This window comes from Echeneis naucrates, chromosome 14 (assembly GCF_900963305.1).
Source record: "Echeneis naucrates chromosome 14, fEcheNa1.1, whole genome shotgun sequence".
Taxonomy (NCBI): domain Eukaryota; kingdom Metazoa; phylum Chordata; class Actinopteri; order Carangiformes; family Echeneidae; genus Echeneis; species Echeneis naucrates.
In genome coordinates, this window is record NC_042524.1 from 10,342,337 (window position 1) to 10,362,168 (window position 19,832).

A 19,832-nucleotide genomic window follows, 5' to 3' on the forward strand; every position below is an offset into this window, starting at 1 on the left:
CCTCACACACTGAAATGCAGACAAAATAAGCAGATCACTGTAAAGTAAGAATTTAATAATCCACCCGTGCTACATGGTAATTACAAAAATACATCGTAAGATAACATAGAACATCAAATAGCATCCAAAATATTTGTATACATTTTTTAAGGATGAATTTATAAATAAACATTTCTGTGAAGGAAAAAAAAAGCAAGCTCAGACGTGAGGCATTCTGGGTATACATCAGGGCATATTTTACAAAATCAGAATCTGAAGTGCTTGAAGGTCTGATTACTGGCTGGGGTAGTCTTGGGCAAAGAAAAAAAAAACTTACAACAACCTTGTATCTATCATCATCATCATGTATCAAAATGTTAACTGGAGACAAACAACACTGTTCATTAAAACCAGTTTCAGCTCAGATCTCTGCAGAAATCTAGGAATCTAAATCGAGGCTGAGATAGAGAAAACGGCTCCCCTGAGTTACAGACTTTAAATAATAAAGTAAACATTGAATGTGTACACATTTGGATTTGATGTTGTGATGCTTGAAAGATTTTTACATTGCAACAGAGTTTAGGCAATAAAATTAAACTTTAGGAAAGATAATGACGTAGCATGACTAAAGGATGGCTAATAATCCTCTGTTGAGTGAGTTTCTTCTGTCCACGTAAACTGTTCGAAACAAACTCAACTTGTTGAACGATTTTGGTTGAATGTGTACTTAAGTTCACAAAATGAAGGAAAAAAAGGAATGTGGTGCACTGTCTTCAACCATGCATTATGTACTAGCAGGGAAACCCTGACCAGTCACTACAGAACTGAAGTAGATGGACAATAGTGCAGCCTTTCTTGCACAGCAGCTGAACAAATACGTTTGGGTTGAAAAGGTGCTCATTGGAGAAAGGCAAACAAATAGAAACATGAAAAAAAGGTGGACACTGGTGGAGTGCTGATATTTGTAGTCAACTCAAAGTTTCACTTCTAAACTACATAACTAAGAAAATCCTGATGAGCTATTTTGGCCTTCGCTCCATAAGACATTTTACAAGGCGCACCACAACTGTGTGTAACGGTGAATAAGTGTGCATAAGTACATAAATGTAGGCCTTTACCTTTAGTGTGTTTGCATACTGTAAACTCAAATCCATCACACAAACACCTCTCTGTGTGGAACTTTCTCATACGCAGGCTGCAGTGGGAGTGCCGGGCCCGGTAGTGGTGCAGCTGTGTGACTTTCTGTGTCGGCATCTAACTGTGTGTCTGGTGTGGCTGGAGGGCTGAGCAGTGAGTCATAGTCGAAGCCTTTAAGAGGCTGCAGAGACAAAGTGAGTCCTCGTCGAGCTTTGGCAGCTCGGTCCGGTCTCTCTCTCAGTTCAAGGATTACCTGGTGGGTGATGCAAGGAAAACCTCTTAACTTTGATTGCACATTGAATGTTTCTTCGACAATCTCACTCATGTGTGAACTGACTACATCCAGACATTAGTCAGTTACCTCCAGAGGCTGACGCTGCAGCAGAATGAGGTCAAAAGTTGTTCCATGAAAGAAGGTTTGGCGTTTGAAACGGTCAAGGGTCCTCAGGCGGCGGGAGGGAGTCTTGCACAAAAGCTGAACAGACAAACAGATATAAGTTATAATGTGACATCAGAAAAGCCAAATCTAGATCCTGGCGTATGTAGTCAAATGGTAACAAGTGCAGATTTGAGTATTTTGGAGCAAACTGAATACAATTACCTCAGTTATTAGCAAGGCAAATGGGGGGCTGAAATGAAGGGGCATTTCATAGGGAAAACCCCTCACTTTCCTCAGCATGCTGCAGTGGTCTTGTTCTGGAGGCACAGGGAACTGAGAAGAGTTTGAGCGACATTAAAAAGAGTGATTTAGGGTGTTCATTTGACAGAAGGTCCACTTTAACATGGCAAAATATAACGATAACAAATTTAGATGACTGTCTATAATGATGTTGTGTTTTCTCAGAACTGATTCATACAGTGTAATATCCAGAAACATGTAAAATTACCTTTTAAACCAAGCAGCTGATGCATTTTACACAGTTAATATGTTACAGCTAAATTCAAGCTCAGCTATGTCCCTGGAAGAGTAATGCCATCATCTTAGCATGCAAGACAGACTCAGCCTACAGGCAACAACAGCTCACCTTCCCTGTGACCAATGAGAAAAGCAGAATTCCCAGTGACCACCAATCAGCTGCATGGTTATAGGGTCCGCCACTCAGCACCTCTGGTGCTGCAGAGCAGAGAGTACATTCACATTGCTGCATTTATTATATATTTGTACATTCATAAATTCACGTTTGAGAGTAATATATTAAAAATGCACGAAGTGTTATTTTATGAATGTGTCTCTGGCAGGAATTAACTACAGAGGTGGATTCATTGTCTTCTTACCCATATACTGGATAGTTCCACAAATAGTAAATGCTCGCCCTCCTCTCTCCAGGCGTCGGGACAAACCGAAGTCAGCTAGGCGGAGGTGACCTAGAACAGACCTCAACATCAATATGAACATCTGACACAAGGCTCTAAATTCAGATTCTTCTTATTGAGCCAATTATTGCTGTTGTGAAATATCTATTCCTGTCATTATCTTATTTCCTTAGTATACCATTTCAAGTGTACAATTTGATGCAGGATGGTGCCAACAGACTGTTGCCAAACATTGAAGGTTCAGTGCTTATTGCCACTAGAGGAGCTTTGCTGCTGTCATCTGGTTTTTACTCACCATTGTCTGTAAGCAGGATATTCTCCATCTACACAGACGTGCCGAAAACAGAAAATTAGACATCCATCCACATTCACCACTAAATGAACACCATTAACTCTTTAAAAAAAAAAAAATGAATCTCCTTGGCAGTTTCTTATTCTCCTTGGAACTGAATGGAATGATATTGTAACAGTGCAAATGTGAAAAGTTATAATGAATCAACTGTAGCATGTTCAACCAACTATAACTAAATGCAACTTTAACCACAACAACTGCAAATGGCTGATCAGTAAAACATGTTATGCCTTTTACTTTAATTGTAGTGATGCAGTTCAATAGCGATGGAATTGTGAAGAAATGTTTTAATCAGATTAAAACAGAAATTCCATTTATTTCTTGCTCTAACTGGATCTGAATTTATTTGAAATTTTACACATAAACGTGTTACCTGAAGCTAGAAGTGTGTATGTGAAATCTAATGTCAGTGATGTTTTGTTCTCGGTTTTGTGTCATGCTAATGTTTTTGTTTTTTATCTCATGCCCGACTTGTTTGACATGACCAAGAGAAAAACTGATAAGCAAGAACCAATGCTATCTATCTTTTTATATAGAAATACATTTATTTGCTTTATTTGTTCACTGTATCTGAATAACGGAATAAATACTTTGTTATTTTGGTTGTAAACTACCTTCACATCTCTATGGATGATTCCAAAATCATGCAGAAAGCCTGTGAAAAGACAGAAAAAAAATGCTTTGACTCAATCACTTACAAAAACTGTGGTTGCTGTGGATAATCCTCTCAGGAATAGCTATGAACATTTCATGCAGACAAGTCTGATCACTTTTTTTGTTGGAGGATAAAACTGAGGTATATAAATCAGTAGCAAGAGAAAGTATGTGAACCACATGGTTTTCTGCATTACATACAATTTGATCTTTCTCTAAATCTCAAGTGTAAATAAAAACAGTGTACTTAAGTAATTCTGATCATGTGTGACCTATTGAACACACTTATTTAACATTCACAGTGGGAAAAGTAGGAGAAACCTTTGAATTTACGCAGTTGTTGAATTTCCTTTGGCAGCGAGAACCTCAAAGAAGCACCTCCAGTAGCTGATGATTGCACTTGTATCCAGCACTTACTGTACCAGATTGTGATGGTGCTCTTTTGAAAACTGCAAGGATGCAGCCATGTTATTTTTGATGGTTTGATAATTCTGAGTCATCTTTGCTTGATGCCGACTTTTCGGTTTATAGACAGTTTATAGACAGTTTGTGTGACTCTGGACTAATGAAGATTTAAAAAGCTTCACTTATTATTTCCAGTGTACATAAGCAGATTGAAGTATTTCTCCTGTTTTCTTTGGAGAGTACTCACCAAGCGCACATCCCAACTCGGCGGCAAACACTCGTACTGTGTCCTCTGTGAAGTGACCAATCATCTGCCAGTATGTGTAGAGGTCTCCCGTGCTGCAGTAGTCGCACACTGAAGGAGTAGAGGCAGCATTAAAGCATGTCTGTGGCGTGATGTGCGGAATAGAGGGGTAGAGAAAGGATGTGGAACACACAATGATGACAAAAATAGGAAAAAGGAGTGTAGTCTGGAAGTGAGGGTGAGGTAAAACAAAAATAAAAATTAAGATAAAAATGGACTCAGAGGTACAAAAGTCTATAGATCATTGTGTCTGGAATATCCATTGTCTAACTGGACATAATAATGTTTTTGTTTGCTGTTACACATGAGTAGAAAGGGAAATGTTCAGCAATGGTTATGCTCCAAAGCTATATTTAAGACTGCAAAGATGTGATTCAGTGGTGAGCAGCATTGTCCTGTTAGATGTGACACGTGTATTCTTGTTGAGCTGCAGCGACGTTCAGCATCTGTTCCCTGGGCTAATGTGCGTTCTGTTCACAAGGGGTGGGGAGGCAAACAAAGTGGGTCACAGTTTCTGAGTCATTGAGTGATCTGGAAAAAAAGGGTAAATGCTCTGAGAAGGAAAAAGGGTCAAAGCAACTACAGGATGCACAGGCAGTGGAAGTTTGGGGTTGCAGATTTGTGGGAGTTTGCAAAAGTTTGTGTTTCAAGGCGCTTAGCAAACCAAACACAGAGAATAAAAAGACCTGTCAATGTGCTCGTTCGTATTTTGGTCACTGTGTTAGATGTTGGGTTGAGGATTTCGGGGAGATCCTGGACAAAACTAGCAGTGTTGAGGTGAAAACGAGTGGAGCGGGGGGATTTGGATAGTGGATCTGGGTTGGACTGAGTCACTGGTCTTTGTCTGACTCACTAATGTAGAGGTGGCGCTGTGTCTGCCAGCAGTCCTGGAGGTCATGGACAAATGGGTGGTGAACCTGACGCTGCAGGCAAAGGTCAAAGGTCAACCTGGAAAATCTCACTTGTGGCCATCGATTACAAAGAAATACATAATTTCTTCTTCATTGAGTACAACTTTCTGAGATCTGACACCTAAGTATTACTCAGAAATATATAATAATGAATGATCTGAATAATGACATATTTTATACTCCGTCTCAACTATTTTTATACCATCTATATTGAGTTATATAGGAGATCAGACGTTTATGTACATTTCTCCTTATACAATTGTGACTACTCTGAATAACAATAATGATAATGATAAATTACTTTTAACCACATTACAGTCTTGATTAAAAAATATCTCAAGTCTCTTATGAATGGTTGTATATTATGTCTTTTTACATTTGACACTAATACATTTTACTTATTGATGAATGAATATATTGACGAACTTGGGTGTTAATACTATTTGTGAAATGAAATCAACAAGTCAAGACTTGTGTCGGAAACATCGGAAACATAGTATTCCATGATTCCTACATCTGTTCTTGGTATTTACCTGGACTATTACTTCTTCTTTTGACTGCTCCAACACCCCAAGTCTCAGAATCTCAGATTTAGGTATAACCTGTTGACAAACAAAAACACTGACATAAAATAACACTACACAAGACTCACACAGGACTGACATAATGTGCACAAAAATATTTATAAATTCAAAATTATTACAACAAGCGGTGCATGCTAGAGGCTTTAATGACTGCATGTAAAATGGATAGTCTTGATTTAAAGTAATTTTATAACAATTAAAAAGATGTTTCTGTTTCACTTTGAGAAAATCATAGTCAGCACAATGTCATAACAAAATAATTGAAGTACTGAATTTACACATGCCATTTTCATGAATTAATACAGTTGCTATCTATTTATAGCTTTGATAACTGAAGACACACAGAAGACTCACTTTGACAGCATAAGTTTTCTGTTTGGCTTTGTCCTTCACTTTCAGAATGGGTCCAAATGAACCTTTGGCGATGTAACCTAACACCTGGTGGATTGAAAAACACAATAAATTACTTATATATCCAGCCCCATCAATCTTAACACATTATTGGTGTCTATTTGAACCCTACCTGAAAGTGTTCATGCCTAGGCACAGTTCTGTGGGGGAATTCAGGAAGGAACATGGTAATAAACCCTGGGAGGCTCCATTCTGCTCTCAGTTTGCCTGGCCCAACTCCTGCCAACCTCAGGACGTGTTCTGGGATGTCAGGGGTCTTGCCTCGGAGCATACGACGCTGGCCCAAGCGCAGGCCAGGTGGGGCCAGGCGACAGAGGCCTGCTGGGATTGACAGGCCCATGCTTGAGAGGAAGCCACGCCATCCAGAGGGCAAGTGCTCATTCTCCTGCCCTTCGTTGGGCCTCTGTATAGGGGGAATAAGAAAGCAAAACACATGACAGTTTGGTAAATACTGCTGCAGGTGTAGTAAGAAAAATGCACCTAATAAAAGTGTGGACTATTTTTTTTTTTTTAAGAATACTTTCAAGATCTTACTGGGTCAACTCTTGGATTTTCAGTCTAAGAATATGAATTTTTCCACGGTCTATTGGGTTTCTATTCTAAAATAGAAATAAAATAGCGTGAGTGTGAGAAAGTTTTAAATAAATCTATGCACAATTTATCCAGGGAAATTCTCCTAGGCATTGCTTTATGAAATTCTAAACAGTTAGACTGCAGGGGTAAGAAATAAAATTAAACTAAACACCACATTATGCTACCATAAACCTAAGTCAGCAAAACGATCAGACTCATTGACACATATGTAAAGCAGCTATTATATCTATTAGTGATACACACTGACTGGCGTATTTTCTTTTTTGAGGGTCTTGTTTAAATTAAAATTCAGAAAAGTCTGCTGTTGGCATTGTAACCTGTATTATTTTTGTGATAATATGCAAAATCTTAAATACTTTGAGCAAACCCATTCAAAAAGCATCAGTGGTGCTCAGTGACCAACAGATTGGCTGGATTTAACTGCTACTGTTCTCATTTTTGATTCAAGAATAGAAAATAAAAAAAAATGCATGGCAGTACACAAGCCCTGTTCACCCTGAGGCCTCAGGTCTGATGCTCTGTGGAGCAGGATGTGTGCAGTCAGCCATGCAGGATGCAGTTAGCAGAATGAGAGGACACATATACTCATCTATAGTCATCCAGCAGAATGAAGTTACATCAGGGAGACATGCTCTGACAGCTGACAGGACCACCGGTGTCAGGATCTACCTCATTTCAATCACCTTTGGATTATCACACATCAACACCGGAAGCGCGGCGACTTTATCTTCAAAATAACAGCGTTAAAAGTAAAATATACATATATAGCCGATATATTTCAGGGAAAAGCTGACGTTATGTTAACGACAAGGATGCATCGATGACTGCGCAGCTCATTTTCCATTTTACAGCAATAATTGAAGGAAAAAAACAAAACAAAACACAATTTTAAAACAGACGCCCCGGATTTCCATCGTCGCCATGGAAACAAGGAACCCCCCCCCCACCCCCGACGTGCGTCGGCCCGCTCACCTTCCTGCTCTTGCTGCCGTCGGCCCCCATTAGGCGGACAGGACACCGACAGCTGCACCGGGCTCCTCATCCACGGCACGGAGGTATCAAGCACCGTGTACCAACGAGCTAGCATCCGCTTTAAGCGATAGCTATGGCGACATAAAAACAGGTTAATCCCGGCGGTGGGCAGCGTCAGAGCAAATCCGCCCACATCTGCGCCGTCCAATGAGACTGCACCCCCCCGTCTGTGCACCAGAGCTGCAGACTGCAAAGAAGCTTTGTTTTTTTATTATCATTATTCCATCTTATATCAGTTTTTTTTTTTTGTTTTTTTTTAGAGAAACAAAAAAGTGCAGGCTTCAATAAAACATCAATATGCCACATGTTGTATAATGATGTAATGACACATCTTCAATAGACCTCTCAGCTCCCTGCTTCTAAAAATAAAACAATGCATGCATAATTTCTGCTGCCCAACATGTCAAGACCCGGCAGCATGGCTGTGGGACCCAGCAGCTGAATCAATGGACTTTCAGCTGGAGAAAAGTGACATGGAATTGATAATACTGAGGAATAAACAAGTAACCATTTAAAGTAAATCAATACAAGATGAGATGCGACAGCGCAAGTGCCTTTTATTTGGGACTTAGAACATAAAAAGCAAACAATGCTATCCAAACATTTTACTTTCACATATTTTGTTTACCACTGTATGAATGGTAATTTCTACAAAAGAAACCAAACTGTTGAGCTTTAAATAAAGGATAAGAAAAGGGCTTTGTATGTTCATGTAGGGGTGTTCGGGTTTATAGGAGCATCATTTGGACAGCATCACATTCAATCATCCTCGTCGAAGTCCTTCTTGCCCTGGGGAGGTTTAGGTCCCCCTGCTGGTTTTGCCATGATGATCTGCAAGGGGAAAACACAGCAGTCATTTAATCCTTGTCTGCTAAGCACTGAAATCCAAGCAGTGGGCTGTGAGCTCTGAGGCGGGCCACAACGTTATAAACTCTGACTATGAAGAAAATTTGTTAGACAGTACTTGGCATCAGAGAGATAGAAAACTAAAAATACAGTGGTAACTGTATAATTGTCGCAGTTTTAGGAGAATTGTTGACTTTTTGGGCTCTTGTTCTTAAAATAATGGCCACATCACAGTTGAATAGATGCAACCAACTGGTGCCCACAATCAGCTATGCCTTGCTGTCATCCATCCACTATTAAATTGTGCAATATTAGATATGCCATGAATGGGCATAATATGGATGTTGCAAGAGAAAAGTGTGACAAAAACTACGAACAAGCAATGAATGCTTTAAAAACAAATACAAAGGACAGGTGAAAAGGTTTTCTCCTGAAGAAATCACACACCTACCTGGTCATACATTTTAAATTTATGCGACATGCAATCTGAAAATGTCTGCAAAGAAGAGTTCGTGCAGCATGCAAGCACAGCAAACTACCCTTTCGGTGCAGGTTTAGTCTGCTGTCAGTGGCACACCTGGCGTTATCAAAAATACCAGTGAAATGGCCGAATCAGCAATACATTTCTCTGCATCAAGGTCTGTATCACACCCAGCACTAATGTATCAGTGTTAGCAGTGACAGGCAAGGGAACACACATCACTCAATGGCCCGTGAGTGATGGAGCACATCAGTGTGAGTTTTACGTTAAAAACACACACGCACATTCCAGGACCTACTGATGGTGGTTGTGTGTATGTATGCCTTCTAATGATGAGTGTCAAAATGATCAGGCTCTTCATCCCAACCGTCCTTGTCCCAATGGCCTCTCTGCTTGGGAGCCTTGGGTCCCCCTGCAGCCTTAGCCATGATGATCTGGATCGTATACATGTACACATACACTGACTTTATATCTGGAAATACTCACTCATGAACATGGATCCTGCTGAATAAAAAGTCATTCCGTTGTGTTTACGTCTATTATTTTCTTTTTTATCACTTTGATGTAAACCCTTTTTGTCCCTGCTAGGTCCCATAGGAATGATAACTCAGTTGTTAACGTGACCTGACAGTATATGGTCAGGCTGTTTTCAGGGTTTGATCCTGATCCTCTGAGTTTAACAGGTTAACTGTGCAGCATATGTTACCATGGTGATCTACCCTGGTTAAAGGTGATAATTAAACTGAATTAAACCCAAAGACAGCTATTGGACAGAATTGTTCTTTAAAAGTTACAAAAATTTATGTTGAATATAAAGAAAGGGCACCTGTTGAAACCAATGTGTTGCACCTGACACTCATCTGTACTGCAGAAGATGATAAATTAAAACCCTAATGATATTAGATTCAAAAAAGTAACAAAATGTAGTGCACCGTCATGACTGTCAGCAGGTTGAGGCAATAGTTTATATCTTTCTGTTTGTTAAGTATAAAAGTAAAAGTAATTTCCAATGTTGTCAAAACACCATTAATGACTAAGTCTGACTTTGCACTTTGTGACAAGTTTCTTTCTTTCGGTCTTAAGATATTAACACAAAGCAGCATATAGGTTTTTACTTTGTGGCTCCCTTTGTTTTGTTATGAGTATTTGTGTACACACCTGGTCAACTCTAAGTACTGTGATAGCAGCATTGGTGGCCAGTTTGATGCCCCAGTGTTTGACCATGTAAGGCTCCAGAATACCAGCTTCCATCATATCTTTGACTGCAGGGCCGTCTCCCTAAAGACAACATCACATCCACGCCATTAGTTATCATAGCCAAACACATACGAGTTTAACACATTCAAAAACAAATACAATGGTTTGCTCTGCATTCAGAAAATAGCCAGAAACATTGTACTGTGATTTTCTACAGATGGGTAATATTAACAGATAAATGTTTGACAGGGTTTTTAAAATTGTAATGTGATCAAATCTGATATGAAGACACATTTAGTAAATAATTGATGTCAGAAACAACTTGAAGAACTAACAAATATATTGTTTCAAAAAGGAAAATTATGACAAATTTGATAAGTAAAATTAATAACAGACTGTTTACATAGGAAAAATAAGTATGACAGCCACATGAACCAATGCTGGATCTGAACCAGATGACGATCAAACAATCAGAGGGACTAATAAGTGCTGAATTCTAAACATAATTTTTAAATAAACCATAATCAAGTCATACAGGTATTCTTCAGTTCACATACACACCTCAATGTCAAAGCCGAAGTTTTTCTTTCCTTCATGATGTGCAGAGTAGAGTTTAGAGATGAGCTCACTCCCCTTAACACCAGAGTTCTCAGCCAGTGCTCGTGGCAATGCCTCAAAAGCTTCAGCAAACTTTTTAATGGCGTACTGCTCCAGACCAGGGCAGGACTGCAGAGAAGGTGAGGGGGGATAACAAGTTATTCTTCTGCAATTTATCAGCCAGTAATCTAATTAAGACAAAAGGGGCAAAGAGAACAGGGCAGGAGAGGCATTGGTCTGAAGCTGCTCTGTTTTAGCCCACATATTTAAATCCACATACCTCTCCATATGATGTGATCTGTTTGGCAAGCTCAATCTCAGTGGCTCCTGCTCCAGGTACCAGACGCTTGTCCTGGGGACAGTTAATGGTAAAAATTATTTGAATTCCAACCCCTATCTTTGTCATTGTTATTCTTCTTCATTATGAGTACCACTGACTTTACTATCAACAGCTCTTGTTAACTAGAAAATGATTAGAACATTTGAAAGATGTACGGTCAGTAGCAGCCGTGGTCGATTGTGTGGGAGTGACTGACTTACCCGGACCAGAACCTTGAAGGTGTTGACACCATCATCTACAGCCCTCTCAATATCATCCAACAGGTTGTCAGTGGAGCCTCTGATCACCACCGTTGAGATGGCACTGTCTTCTTTCTCTGTTTGAAACATCCAAGATCCAACAAAATGTCAAGCTTAGAACTCGTGGCAAAAAATCCAATCAGGTTAAAACAGAAGACTAAAAAAACCTGAGCACAAGTAATTTACCATGTTTGAAGACCACCACCTGGGTGTCTCCCACTTCTGTCAGGTACACGCTGTCACAGTGACCCATCTCCTCAGGAGTTGGAGCCGTCTAAGAAAACACAAGTGAGTTATTGTAAGTGATGTAATGCTCTGCATCATTGTGGTTAAAACGTGAACTGAATAACACATAACTGGACTCACCATCCTGGGCAGTGCTACAGCTCCTACAGTTTTACATAACCTCCTGAGGTCCCACTTGGAGTTAAGCCTGTCAGGGAAAAAGGAGGATTACTTCGCTGTGATAAAACACACTATACCATTACGACTTTTATACCACTAACATAACAAACCTATGCCATCAATGTGACCTTTGTCAGTGATTATAAAATTACAGATTGATAGAAAGAACAAACAAAACCAAACAAAAAAATATGTGGACAAAGAAATGAATCACTACTCAGTTGTAAAAGATTAAACAAATATCTACTAGACAAATTAAGAAATTATATATTTTTGCTGCATTAGGCCAAAAAAAAAAAAAAACCTTACGTATTTTGAATACTGAAATTTCTCTTTCATCCAATATCAATTGATCTTTTGACATAGATCTCCTGTTCTAAACTGAAGTCTGTGACAGGGTTGAGACTAATGTTCAAGCCACTTTCCAATAACACTGCCAATAGCTCTGGCATCCCTCTGCTGCCCATTTAGTTGTATCACCTGGTAATTTATACTGCCTGGGATTACCAGACGTCTTGTAGGTCTTACCTCACGACCATGAGGTTGTACTTGTTGGCGTAGTGTAGTGCCATGTCGGCCACTTTCCCCCCAGTTACCACGACATTGGCACCAGCCTCCTTGATGGCTTTCACCTGAGCCTCCATCAAATTCTCCTCTCCCTTACTGAAGTCCATGAGCTCTTGTGCACTATTTATCAGCACTGTACCCTGTGAGACAGAGAAGAACCCTGTCAGTGGCATCAGCTTCAGCTTCACAAAAGCAAAAAAACAAACAAACAAAAAAAAACAAAACACTACTTTTTGGGGAGGTTAGGCACATGAAACTTTTGCATGTATTTTAAAATGACCAAAATGGCCAGAATACTACAGAATAGTAGAGCTATTTCATTACTGTTTGGCTTGTGTTGGTGAGACTTTTCAGGAGAACTCGAGATACTTAATTGTTTCATTATTTATTACCTTGGTCTCTGTCACCGTGCAGTCAAAGGGGCAGGAGAAGACTGCAACCTTTGCATCCTTCACAGATGTGATATCTCCCTCAGCCTCCTTCTTAAAAACCATGCCATGTAGCATGGAGGATGCCAACACACCACAACCCTGAAAACACCACAGACATTATCTTAGATGCCAACAACAAATGAAAAAAGAAATGCGTAAAATGGGATAAAGCTACTTACCAGAATCTTGCATACTCTGACGTTATCAACATTGAAATTGCCAGAGTCTGGAAAGATGGACACTGCAGCACAAAACAGCAGAGAAGATATCGTAGAAGAAATACATAGTTAATATTGTCACTGTGACTGTGAATTATCTGAGAGTTGACAGCTCCAGTCTTGTTTTGGTAGTCTGCATGGCTGACTCACCACAAGCCTGTGCGATCAGGCTGGCAAGGAAGTCTTCACTGCCATACTGTTTACTCATGACAGATGTACGGATCAGAGATGTGGCCTCTTTAACATCATGGAGGTTCTTGGCTGAGGAACAAACACATTCTGGGAGGATCTCTAGAGTTTTCCGACATGCCATCTCATAGCCATCAATCACCTGTGCGATAGATACATTTACATTTTAGCAGAATGTCATCATCTCTGAAGTCATGAAGGAGTTCTGAAATTTACAGGAAATATTTCTGACCTTGCCGTTATATCATTACAATGTCTACACAACATAAAGCATGTGGTGAACTTCATTGGCTACCTCTGACACAGACAGGCCCATTCTGAGCAGCTCTTCAGCCAGCTCCAGCAGCGCCCCAGCAAACACCAGGACGAAGTTTGTGCCATCTCCAACCTCCTGCTCTTGCATGTGGGACGCCATCACAATCATTTTGGCTGCTGGATGCTGCACCTGTTCCATAATAAAGATTCAAGAAGGAAAACATTTAAATAAACCTAACTCGTAAATGATTTCCATATGCAATATGCTGGAGAAAAAAACTTGTTTCTCCTCACCTCAAGCTCTCTGAGAATTGTTGCAGCATCATTGGTGACAAACAGCTTCTCCAAGTGGTTGATGACCATTTTGTTCATACCTAAAGGATGACGATGCAGAACAGCAATGTAACTAAGCCATAATAGTGTTTCAGTCTTTGTTTGGAGAAAGCAGGGCACAGAGAAACTTAATACAAACATTTATGTTATGACTGGAGGAGGGTGCTCACCGTTTGGCCCATAGGCAGTGCGTGTGGTCTGAGACAGCTCCTTACAGGCTCTGATGTTACGGAAGACTGCCTCTTCCAGCCCTGAATAATGCTGCACAGACAAAAAACAAAACCATCAGCATCATGTCTCAGCACAAGTCACAGAAGCAGCTATTGGTGCGGTGATAAATGAACACAGAATGGGTGTGTCAGGGAGTCCGTGTGGACAAAAGCATGTGCAAACGACACATTTAGGCTTCCACACGAAACAAGTCGAGTGGAAGCCTAAAGTGACCCAAAACAGGAAGCACCGGAGTCCTCAGACAGTTATCTAAGTGCTTTCTGTGTGTGACTGCCATCTGACACCGCTTTACTTAAACAACATATTGAAATGTTAAAAGAGCCAGGGGCCGAGGCAGAAGCCGTCCTCGGTCCGGGCTAACAGCCTCGGGTCCAGCGGCATGGCTTCTTTCTAGAAGTCTCCCCACATGAGCCGGATGAACGTGCTAACTCAGAGGCTAACGCTAGCTACTAGCATGCTAGCTCAGAATAAATCCACCGGAAGGGACGCGACGGCGGTATAACCCTGATTTGACTCTCACCTTGGCGCCATCTTTCAACATTTGGGCAAAGCCCGGAGCTTTGGGGACGTGGAGAGCCATTTTCTAACGTTTAGCAGCCCGGCGATCCTGGAGAGGGTAGCCGCGGCGTGGGTTCAGCTCTGGGTACAAAGCCGGAGAGACCGAGGCGGGGCGACTTCAGCAAGGCGTGGAGCCAGTGACGGGTACCGACAAGGGACAAGCGGAAAGACCTGCGTTTCACCTGCAGGCTGCAGTGTTGTCCAACATGACAGCAGTTATTCTTCCAAAGGTGTCCAAAGGCCTGATCGACAAAGTATGTACCGAGATCATCTTCGCTTTATTTCAGCTTCAAACGTCAACAAATCCTTTTAATTGATGACGAACTCCTAATTTAAAAGGATTAGATCGAAACCTGCACAAATACTGACCAATCTGATAGTTGGAACAATCTTCAATTATGAGGTCAATAGAAGAACCGTATTAGCAACCAAATAACAGCGAGCTGTACCTAATGTGTCCAGTGACTGAAATTGAATTTTATAGCGAAAGACAGTTTACCCTTTCAAATAACATGTTTTTCAGTTCCTGAGGTAATTCAGTTAAGGTTTCTTAATTTTTGGTAAAGGGATCATTCACTTTAAGGACACTTATCTTCAGTCTGAATTCAACAATTTGAAATAAGGTCTACTGTTTGTTTTCCTTTCCAATGAGCTGGAACACTTTTATATATTGGAGGTCAACATGTGAATTTACCACTTATCGAGATTGTCCAGGTGTGACTGGGGCATTAATGGAAATACAAGAATTATGCCAGTTTCATAATTTTAAGACAATGCAGAGATTTTAGTGAGAATGACACAAGCAACTGTGTCACAAACAGCCCAGATTAAATCTGTTGCAACAACAAAACACAGACTTTTGGGGAGGTGAAGCTTATACATTTTATTGCGGGGTTTTTCCTTCACATTTTGACACAACAGCTCACTTAAGCAGAAGATGAGGGATATGACTTTTCAGCACAATCACAGTTGTCCTCAGGTAATGAACCATTACATCTTCCAAAACATTATCCAATGATTTATGTGTACAGTATTGATGCATGAATTATCCACAGGTCATCAAAAGTGCCAACTTCGGCCACCAGGAAAGTGTTCCCATCAAATCCCAACCAAATTTCTATATATAAAAAGTCCCCTTTCACAGAAAATACACTTTAGAACATGGTTCATTCAAATAACATTTTAAAAAGGCATAACAAGTATTAGTAACATTATTTCATACATGTAAAGTGAAGGAAAATGCATTTCCTCCATCATGAAATTTAGTGTTAGTTCTGCAGATACAATTTTGGTGTCATGCAGCAAATGCTTTAAAAATTAGATTTCAGAAACTAGCAAAAGATTCCAAAGATAGTGAACACAAATAAAAATATTAGTATTTTGAAAATGTAACTAGGACATTTGGTTGTAGCAGCTATGACAAGTAATACGCAACAAAGAAATCCCTTTGGTTACTACAATGAGGATATTTTGCCCACAATTAGCTAACCTGAGAGTAAACAAGAGAATTATATAATATATACACACACATTTCTGCTAAAATCCCATAGCAAAGATAGAAAAACAAGTTGTCAGGTAACAGTCTCCCAGTATGACAATACTACATGTATAAACCTTAATAATGATAAATATGAAATGTAGATAAAAAGGTCCTGTATTTTACACAGACACGTGCATATTGATCAGAGGGGTTTACGAATAGTGCTCACAGTCGTGTGGGCCCAACCTCCAAGTCTGTTTGAGAGGTGCATGGCTCTACGTGTGAGGTTTGAGCGACTGAGTTTACCATTGGGGTCCAACTTCCTCATCACTGGTCCTCCAGAACGTCCACCTACAGTGGTTCTACAAAGAAAACACCAGTTAGCACAGAGAAATTTACAGAGACCTATGGAGGCCTGGTGCTTGCAGGTTTTCAAGATGCTTTAATACCAATGACAAATGGAAAACGGGATCCATCAACAGTTGTCCTTCGTCCTGTTAATTATATAAATTATTGTATCCTGTTGTGTCCATCTCCTCTCTTTTTCTTTGGCTGCTGTGAAAAATTTCTGATTTCTTTGTGTTTTAAATGTTGCTTTACAAATTTGCTATCAAAATTCCATAATAAAATAAAAGCAAATGCTAACACAGGAGGACAATGATTCATCGAGAAAAAAAAAAGAAATAAGATTTCTGATACGATGTAACTTTTAGTATTACCAGTTCTATATATGGTCAGGATTTTGGATTACATAATTCCTATATTTTGGGATATCCCAAGACTTGCAGACATGCTGGTGAGGAGCAATAATTATTTCACAACTTATCAGGAAATAGAGAACAAGTAGGAAGCAGGAAGAAAGAAATATGAGTTTGATAAGAGAAGAGAATCTTTTGCTTGGACATGGGTTATTCATCAGCTTTTCACTGCAACAGGACTAAAAACCATGCACTGAAATACAGAAAGCAGTCTGACTCTGCCATGCACATTCATGTCACATTAGTCACAAACAGACCCTATACTCTCACAACTTAGCTTTGTTTAGAGGCGAATTTGTTTTCATGCTCGAATTTACCTTTTTCTCTACTCCGTGATAAGGGAATAGCTGAACTGCCTGCGGTAAGAGGAAAACCAAAATTGAGCTATGTGTACAAGGAAGGCATTTGGCTGCACGTAATTCACACTCAAAGGGCCCCTGCCCATGAGCTTTTCTGCTTTTCAGCGCATCGTCCTGGATAGTTAAAAATTTTGAAAGTCATCACAGGAAGTGATGCAAACATACTCCAGGCTCTTTCAAACACATTTTTGTCATTTCATCTGGTTACAGTTCCCAGACCCACACCCTCTCATCCTCTCCTCCCCTCCCCTCACTCCCTCCTTTTCCAAATACCAGAAGCACAGACCCAGTTTCAAACTGAAGCGGGAAGAATGTGGGTGGGGGGAGGGGAAAGAGGTCTGGGGATCAACAAGCTGCTCTGTGACAGAGCAGAGGGAGGCTGTGTCACTCAGTCTCCTCTATGTAGAGTGAGTATGAAAAATGGGGGGACGACAACAACAAAAATAAACAAGTGGCTTATCGAGAAATCCACAACAATTAACACATATGGAAACAGCCAAACAGGATTTAAACTGTCTTTACCTAAAGTGTATTACTAACAACTACAAAAAAAATGTAAAGAACAGATATTTTATTTGACCACATTCATGTCATGAATGCACTGAACTCAGAATTAAATTGCTTTACCTGTCGTCTCTGCCAATTATGTCATCAAAGGCCTTGGACAAATGTTTGAACCTCCTGAGTCCACTGGAAACACACTCCAAATCTCTGTCAAACTTCCTGCTATAGTAAAGATAAACACTTAGAGCCAAGAAACAGGACAGCAACAAAAACAAAAGCAACAAAAGAATAAAAGATCTGGCTCACACCATCACCAGTATAATGTATGAACAATAAAAGACTCACAACCTCTGTTTCTGTGTGTTGGGCGAGGCAAATGGACTTCGTAATGCAGCCATGCGGACCAGCTGTCTCCTGCCTCTTTCTGCTTTCACTCCCCGAACACCAGCTTCAGGAGTCCTTCTCCCTCTAGAACCAGGAGTACGGCCTGGTGTGGCTTTTGATCTAGGGGTGCGTCTTGGCGTTACAGCTTGGCCAGGTGTACGTCTTGGGGTGGGAAAACTTGATGAGCCAGCTTTTTCCCCATCAGATGCTCTTCCTGGGGTTGCCACCAAACATTCCTCATGGGCAAACTCTCTGCTCCTTTGCAGCCTCTGGATGAAAAAGAAAGGGACACACAGAAAGAAAACGGGATAATGAGGCGAGTTGATGGCAGATTGCTGTTACTGGTGTTGGTCCATATTTATAGAAGAAAAAGAATATTGATTTCCAGGGATGGGATGTTCATGCACAAAAAAAAAAAAAAGCTCTTCAATGTGGACCTCCACAGCATGAAACCAATTATACCTATTCACCTACCTGACACACTTCACTGATGGAGTTCCGAGCCCTGCGAGTAAGTTTGCGGACCGTGTTGGGTTTTGGTTGCTCCTTCATAGTTTCCCGGGTTGGGTTCTCGGGTAGGGAGTTGGTTTGGACAGAACGTAGTGGGAGCCGCTTGCGCAAAGACATTCGCAGGGAGTTAAGTGAAGATGAAGAGCGAAGCTTCCGGAAATGGTCTGGGGCCTCTGGGGAGCTATCTGCCCCATCAGACTCATCCAGGACTGTATGTGCCCGCCATACTCCAACCACAGCTTTGCCAACTCCATCCATTACTGAAGACGCCATGCTGACTGACCTGAAATGACCCTGAAAATAGCAAACCAGCAGACTATGTGTTACAATAATAAGAAAACATATGCTGTGTTACACACAGCTTTTCGTTAAACAAAGGTGTGTGTGTGTGTGTATATATATATATGGAATAATAAATGGATCTCTCAGTTTAACAAATGGTAGCTAGAGAAGTTACAGGAATCCAATTTTTCAAATCAAGTATCCAGAAGTACTGCATTTTAAAGAAGATAGCTCATATGTGAGTAACTGCCGTTAATGGCAACTGTAAATAATTACAATATACAGTTGCATACAAAGCGTTTGTGATAATGAAATAATTACTAAGCCCCCAAAAAGCAAAGCAGAAAACAGAAAAAAGCTGTTTATCTAAGCTCATGTCACAGAGGTAAAAAGTGCAAAACATTTGAATGAAGTAAGTAATGAAACAGATCAAATGAAATAGTGTGGAAGTAGTAAGGCAGCAGTATCCGGTCATTTAGTTAGAAACAAAACAGTTGTTGATTAGTTTATCTCAATAATTGACAATAGTCTTCTTGCTGATGAAATAAAATGAAACTAAAGGAGTAAGCGATCCTGGCCACAGTAAACTGCATTAGTGAAAGTGAGAGCCTATTGTTTGGTCTGATTCCTTTCACTGCCCTGCCCTTTTTTAAAACTTGACCAAAACACTGCCAGAGGGCCGATGGTCACCGTGCAGGCCAAATATAGGATTGAGAAAAATAATAATAATAATGATGATGATGATGATGATAATAAGAGCGAAAGATTCTTCTGTCCTCATGAATAAAAAGGACCGTGATTATCGGCCATAAACAAAGAGCAGCCCGCAGAGGAAAAAAACGCAGTTAGCTTACCTGTATGAGCGCTAACGCGGGAACAAAACGGCTGATTTCAATCTGCCTTGAATAAAAGCTGCAAAACTACACAAAAACTAGTTATCCAGCCGTCTGTGGAGACGATGTGGATGTGTCTCTGTCTCTGTGACCGCTGC

At 40.4% G+C, this 19,832-nt stretch overlaps 3 protein-coding genes across 6 annotated transcripts; all 3 read right to left on the reverse strand.

The window, feature by feature from the left end:
- Positions 1–34: 34 nt before the first annotated feature.
- On the reverse strand, positions 35–8,056 carry LOC115054423 (ribosomal protein S6 kinase-related protein-like). Its single transcript, XM_029519664.1, has 13 exons — positions 7,618–8,056; positions 6,164–6,454; positions 5,995–6,078; positions 5,590–5,658; positions 4,999–5,068; positions 4,089–4,196; positions 3,397–3,437; positions 2,726–2,753; positions 2,392–2,481; positions 2,142–2,230; positions 1,718–1,828; positions 1,478–1,591; positions 35–1,369 (listed from the first exon to the last, which is right to left on the reverse strand). Exons 1-13 carry the CDS (start codon positions 7,645–7,647, stop codon positions 1,133–1,135), a joined length of 1,362 nt encoding a protein of 453 aa, XP_029375524.1. The 5' UTR covers positions 7,648–8,056; the 3' UTR covers positions 35–1,132.
- A 161-nt stretch (positions 8,057–8,217) lies between these two features.
- cct8 (chaperonin containing TCP1, subunit 8 (theta)) lies at positions 8,218–14,586 on the reverse strand. 2 transcript variants are annotated; one of them, XM_029519660.1, is made up of 16 exons: positions 14,527–14,586; positions 13,946–14,036; positions 13,737–13,816; positions 13,483–13,632; positions 13,149–13,329; positions 12,960–13,021; positions 12,742–12,879; positions 12,311–12,489; positions 11,744–11,810; positions 11,564–11,651; positions 11,339–11,454; positions 11,079–11,150; positions 10,763–10,927; positions 10,163–10,282; positions 9,303–9,438; positions 8,218–8,508 (listed from the first exon to the last, which is right to left on the reverse strand). In XM_029519660.1, exons 1-15 carry the CDS (start codon positions 14,584–14,586, stop codon positions 9,331–9,333), a joined length of 1,677 nt encoding a protein of 558 aa, XP_029375520.1. In that variant the 3' UTR covers positions 8,218–8,508; positions 9,303–9,330. The 2 variants fall into 2 exon arrangements, with proteins under 2 accessions (XP_029375520.1, XP_029375521.1); XM_029519661.1 differs by lacking the exon at positions 9,303–9,438.
- Positions 14,587–15,456: 870 nt separating this feature from the next.
- On the reverse strand, positions 15,457–19,832 carry pimreg (PICALM interacting mitotic regulator). Of its 3 annotated transcripts, XM_029519958.1 has the most exons (6): positions 19,696–19,832; positions 18,524–18,853; positions 18,014–18,318; positions 17,789–17,887; positions 17,120–17,158; positions 16,297–16,406 (listed from the first exon to the last, which is right to left on the reverse strand). In XM_029519958.1, the coding sequence occupies exons 2-5, from the start codon at positions 18,830–18,832 to the stop codon at positions 17,128–17,130; spliced, it is 744 nt and encodes a 247-aa protein (XP_029375818.1). In that variant the 5' UTR covers positions 18,833–18,853; positions 19,696–19,832; the 3' UTR covers positions 16,297–16,406; positions 17,120–17,127. The 3 variants fall into 3 exon arrangements, with proteins under 3 accessions (XP_029375817.1, XP_029375816.1, XP_029375818.1); XM_029519957.1 differs by lacking the exon at positions 17,120–17,158 and having other exon boundaries at positions 15,457–16,406; positions 17,789–17,884; XM_029519956.1 differs by lacking the exon at positions 17,120–17,158 and having other exon boundaries at positions 15,457–16,406.

Excerpts from the sequence above, each read along its gene's own strand:
- cct8 (XM_029519660.1), bottom strand. The coding sequence starts at position 14,586 with ATGGCTCTCCACGTCCCCAAAGCTCCGGGCTTTGCCCAAATGTTGAAA. Across the intron at positions 13,817-13,945 it reads CACTGCCTATGGGCCAAACG|GTATGAACAAAATGGTCATC; the intron begins GTGAGCACCCTC and ends GTCATCCTTTAG. Across the intron at positions 9,439-10,162 it reads CAGTACTTAGAGTTGACCAG|ATCATCATGGCTAAGGCTGC; the intron begins GTGTGTACACAA and ends TATACGATCCAG.
- LOC115054423 (XM_029519664.1), bottom strand. The coding sequence starts at position 7,647 with ATGGGGGCCGACGGCAGCAAGAGCAGGAAG. Across the intron at positions 2,482-2,725 it reads TATCCTGCTTACAGACAATG|GTCACCTCCGCCTAGCTGAC; the intron begins GTGAGTAAAAAC and ends GGTCTGTTCTAG. Across the intron at positions 1,370-1,477 it reads TGCAGCGTCAGCCTCTGGAG|GTAATCCTTGAACTGAGAGA; the intron begins GTAACTGACTAA and ends ATCACCCACCAG.
- pimreg (XM_029519956.1), bottom strand. The coding sequence starts at position 18,832 with ATGGCGTCTTCAGTAATGGATGGAGTTGGCAAAGCTGTGGTTGGAGTA. Across the intron at positions 18,319-18,523 it reads CCATCAGTGAAGTGTGTCAG|AGGCTGCAAAGGAGCAGAGA; the intron begins GTAGGTGAATAG and ends TTTTTCATCCAG. Across the intron at positions 17,888-18,013 it reads CCCAACACACAGAAACAGAG|CAGGAAGTTTGACAGAGATT; the intron begins GTTGTGAGTCTT and ends TCTTTACTATAG.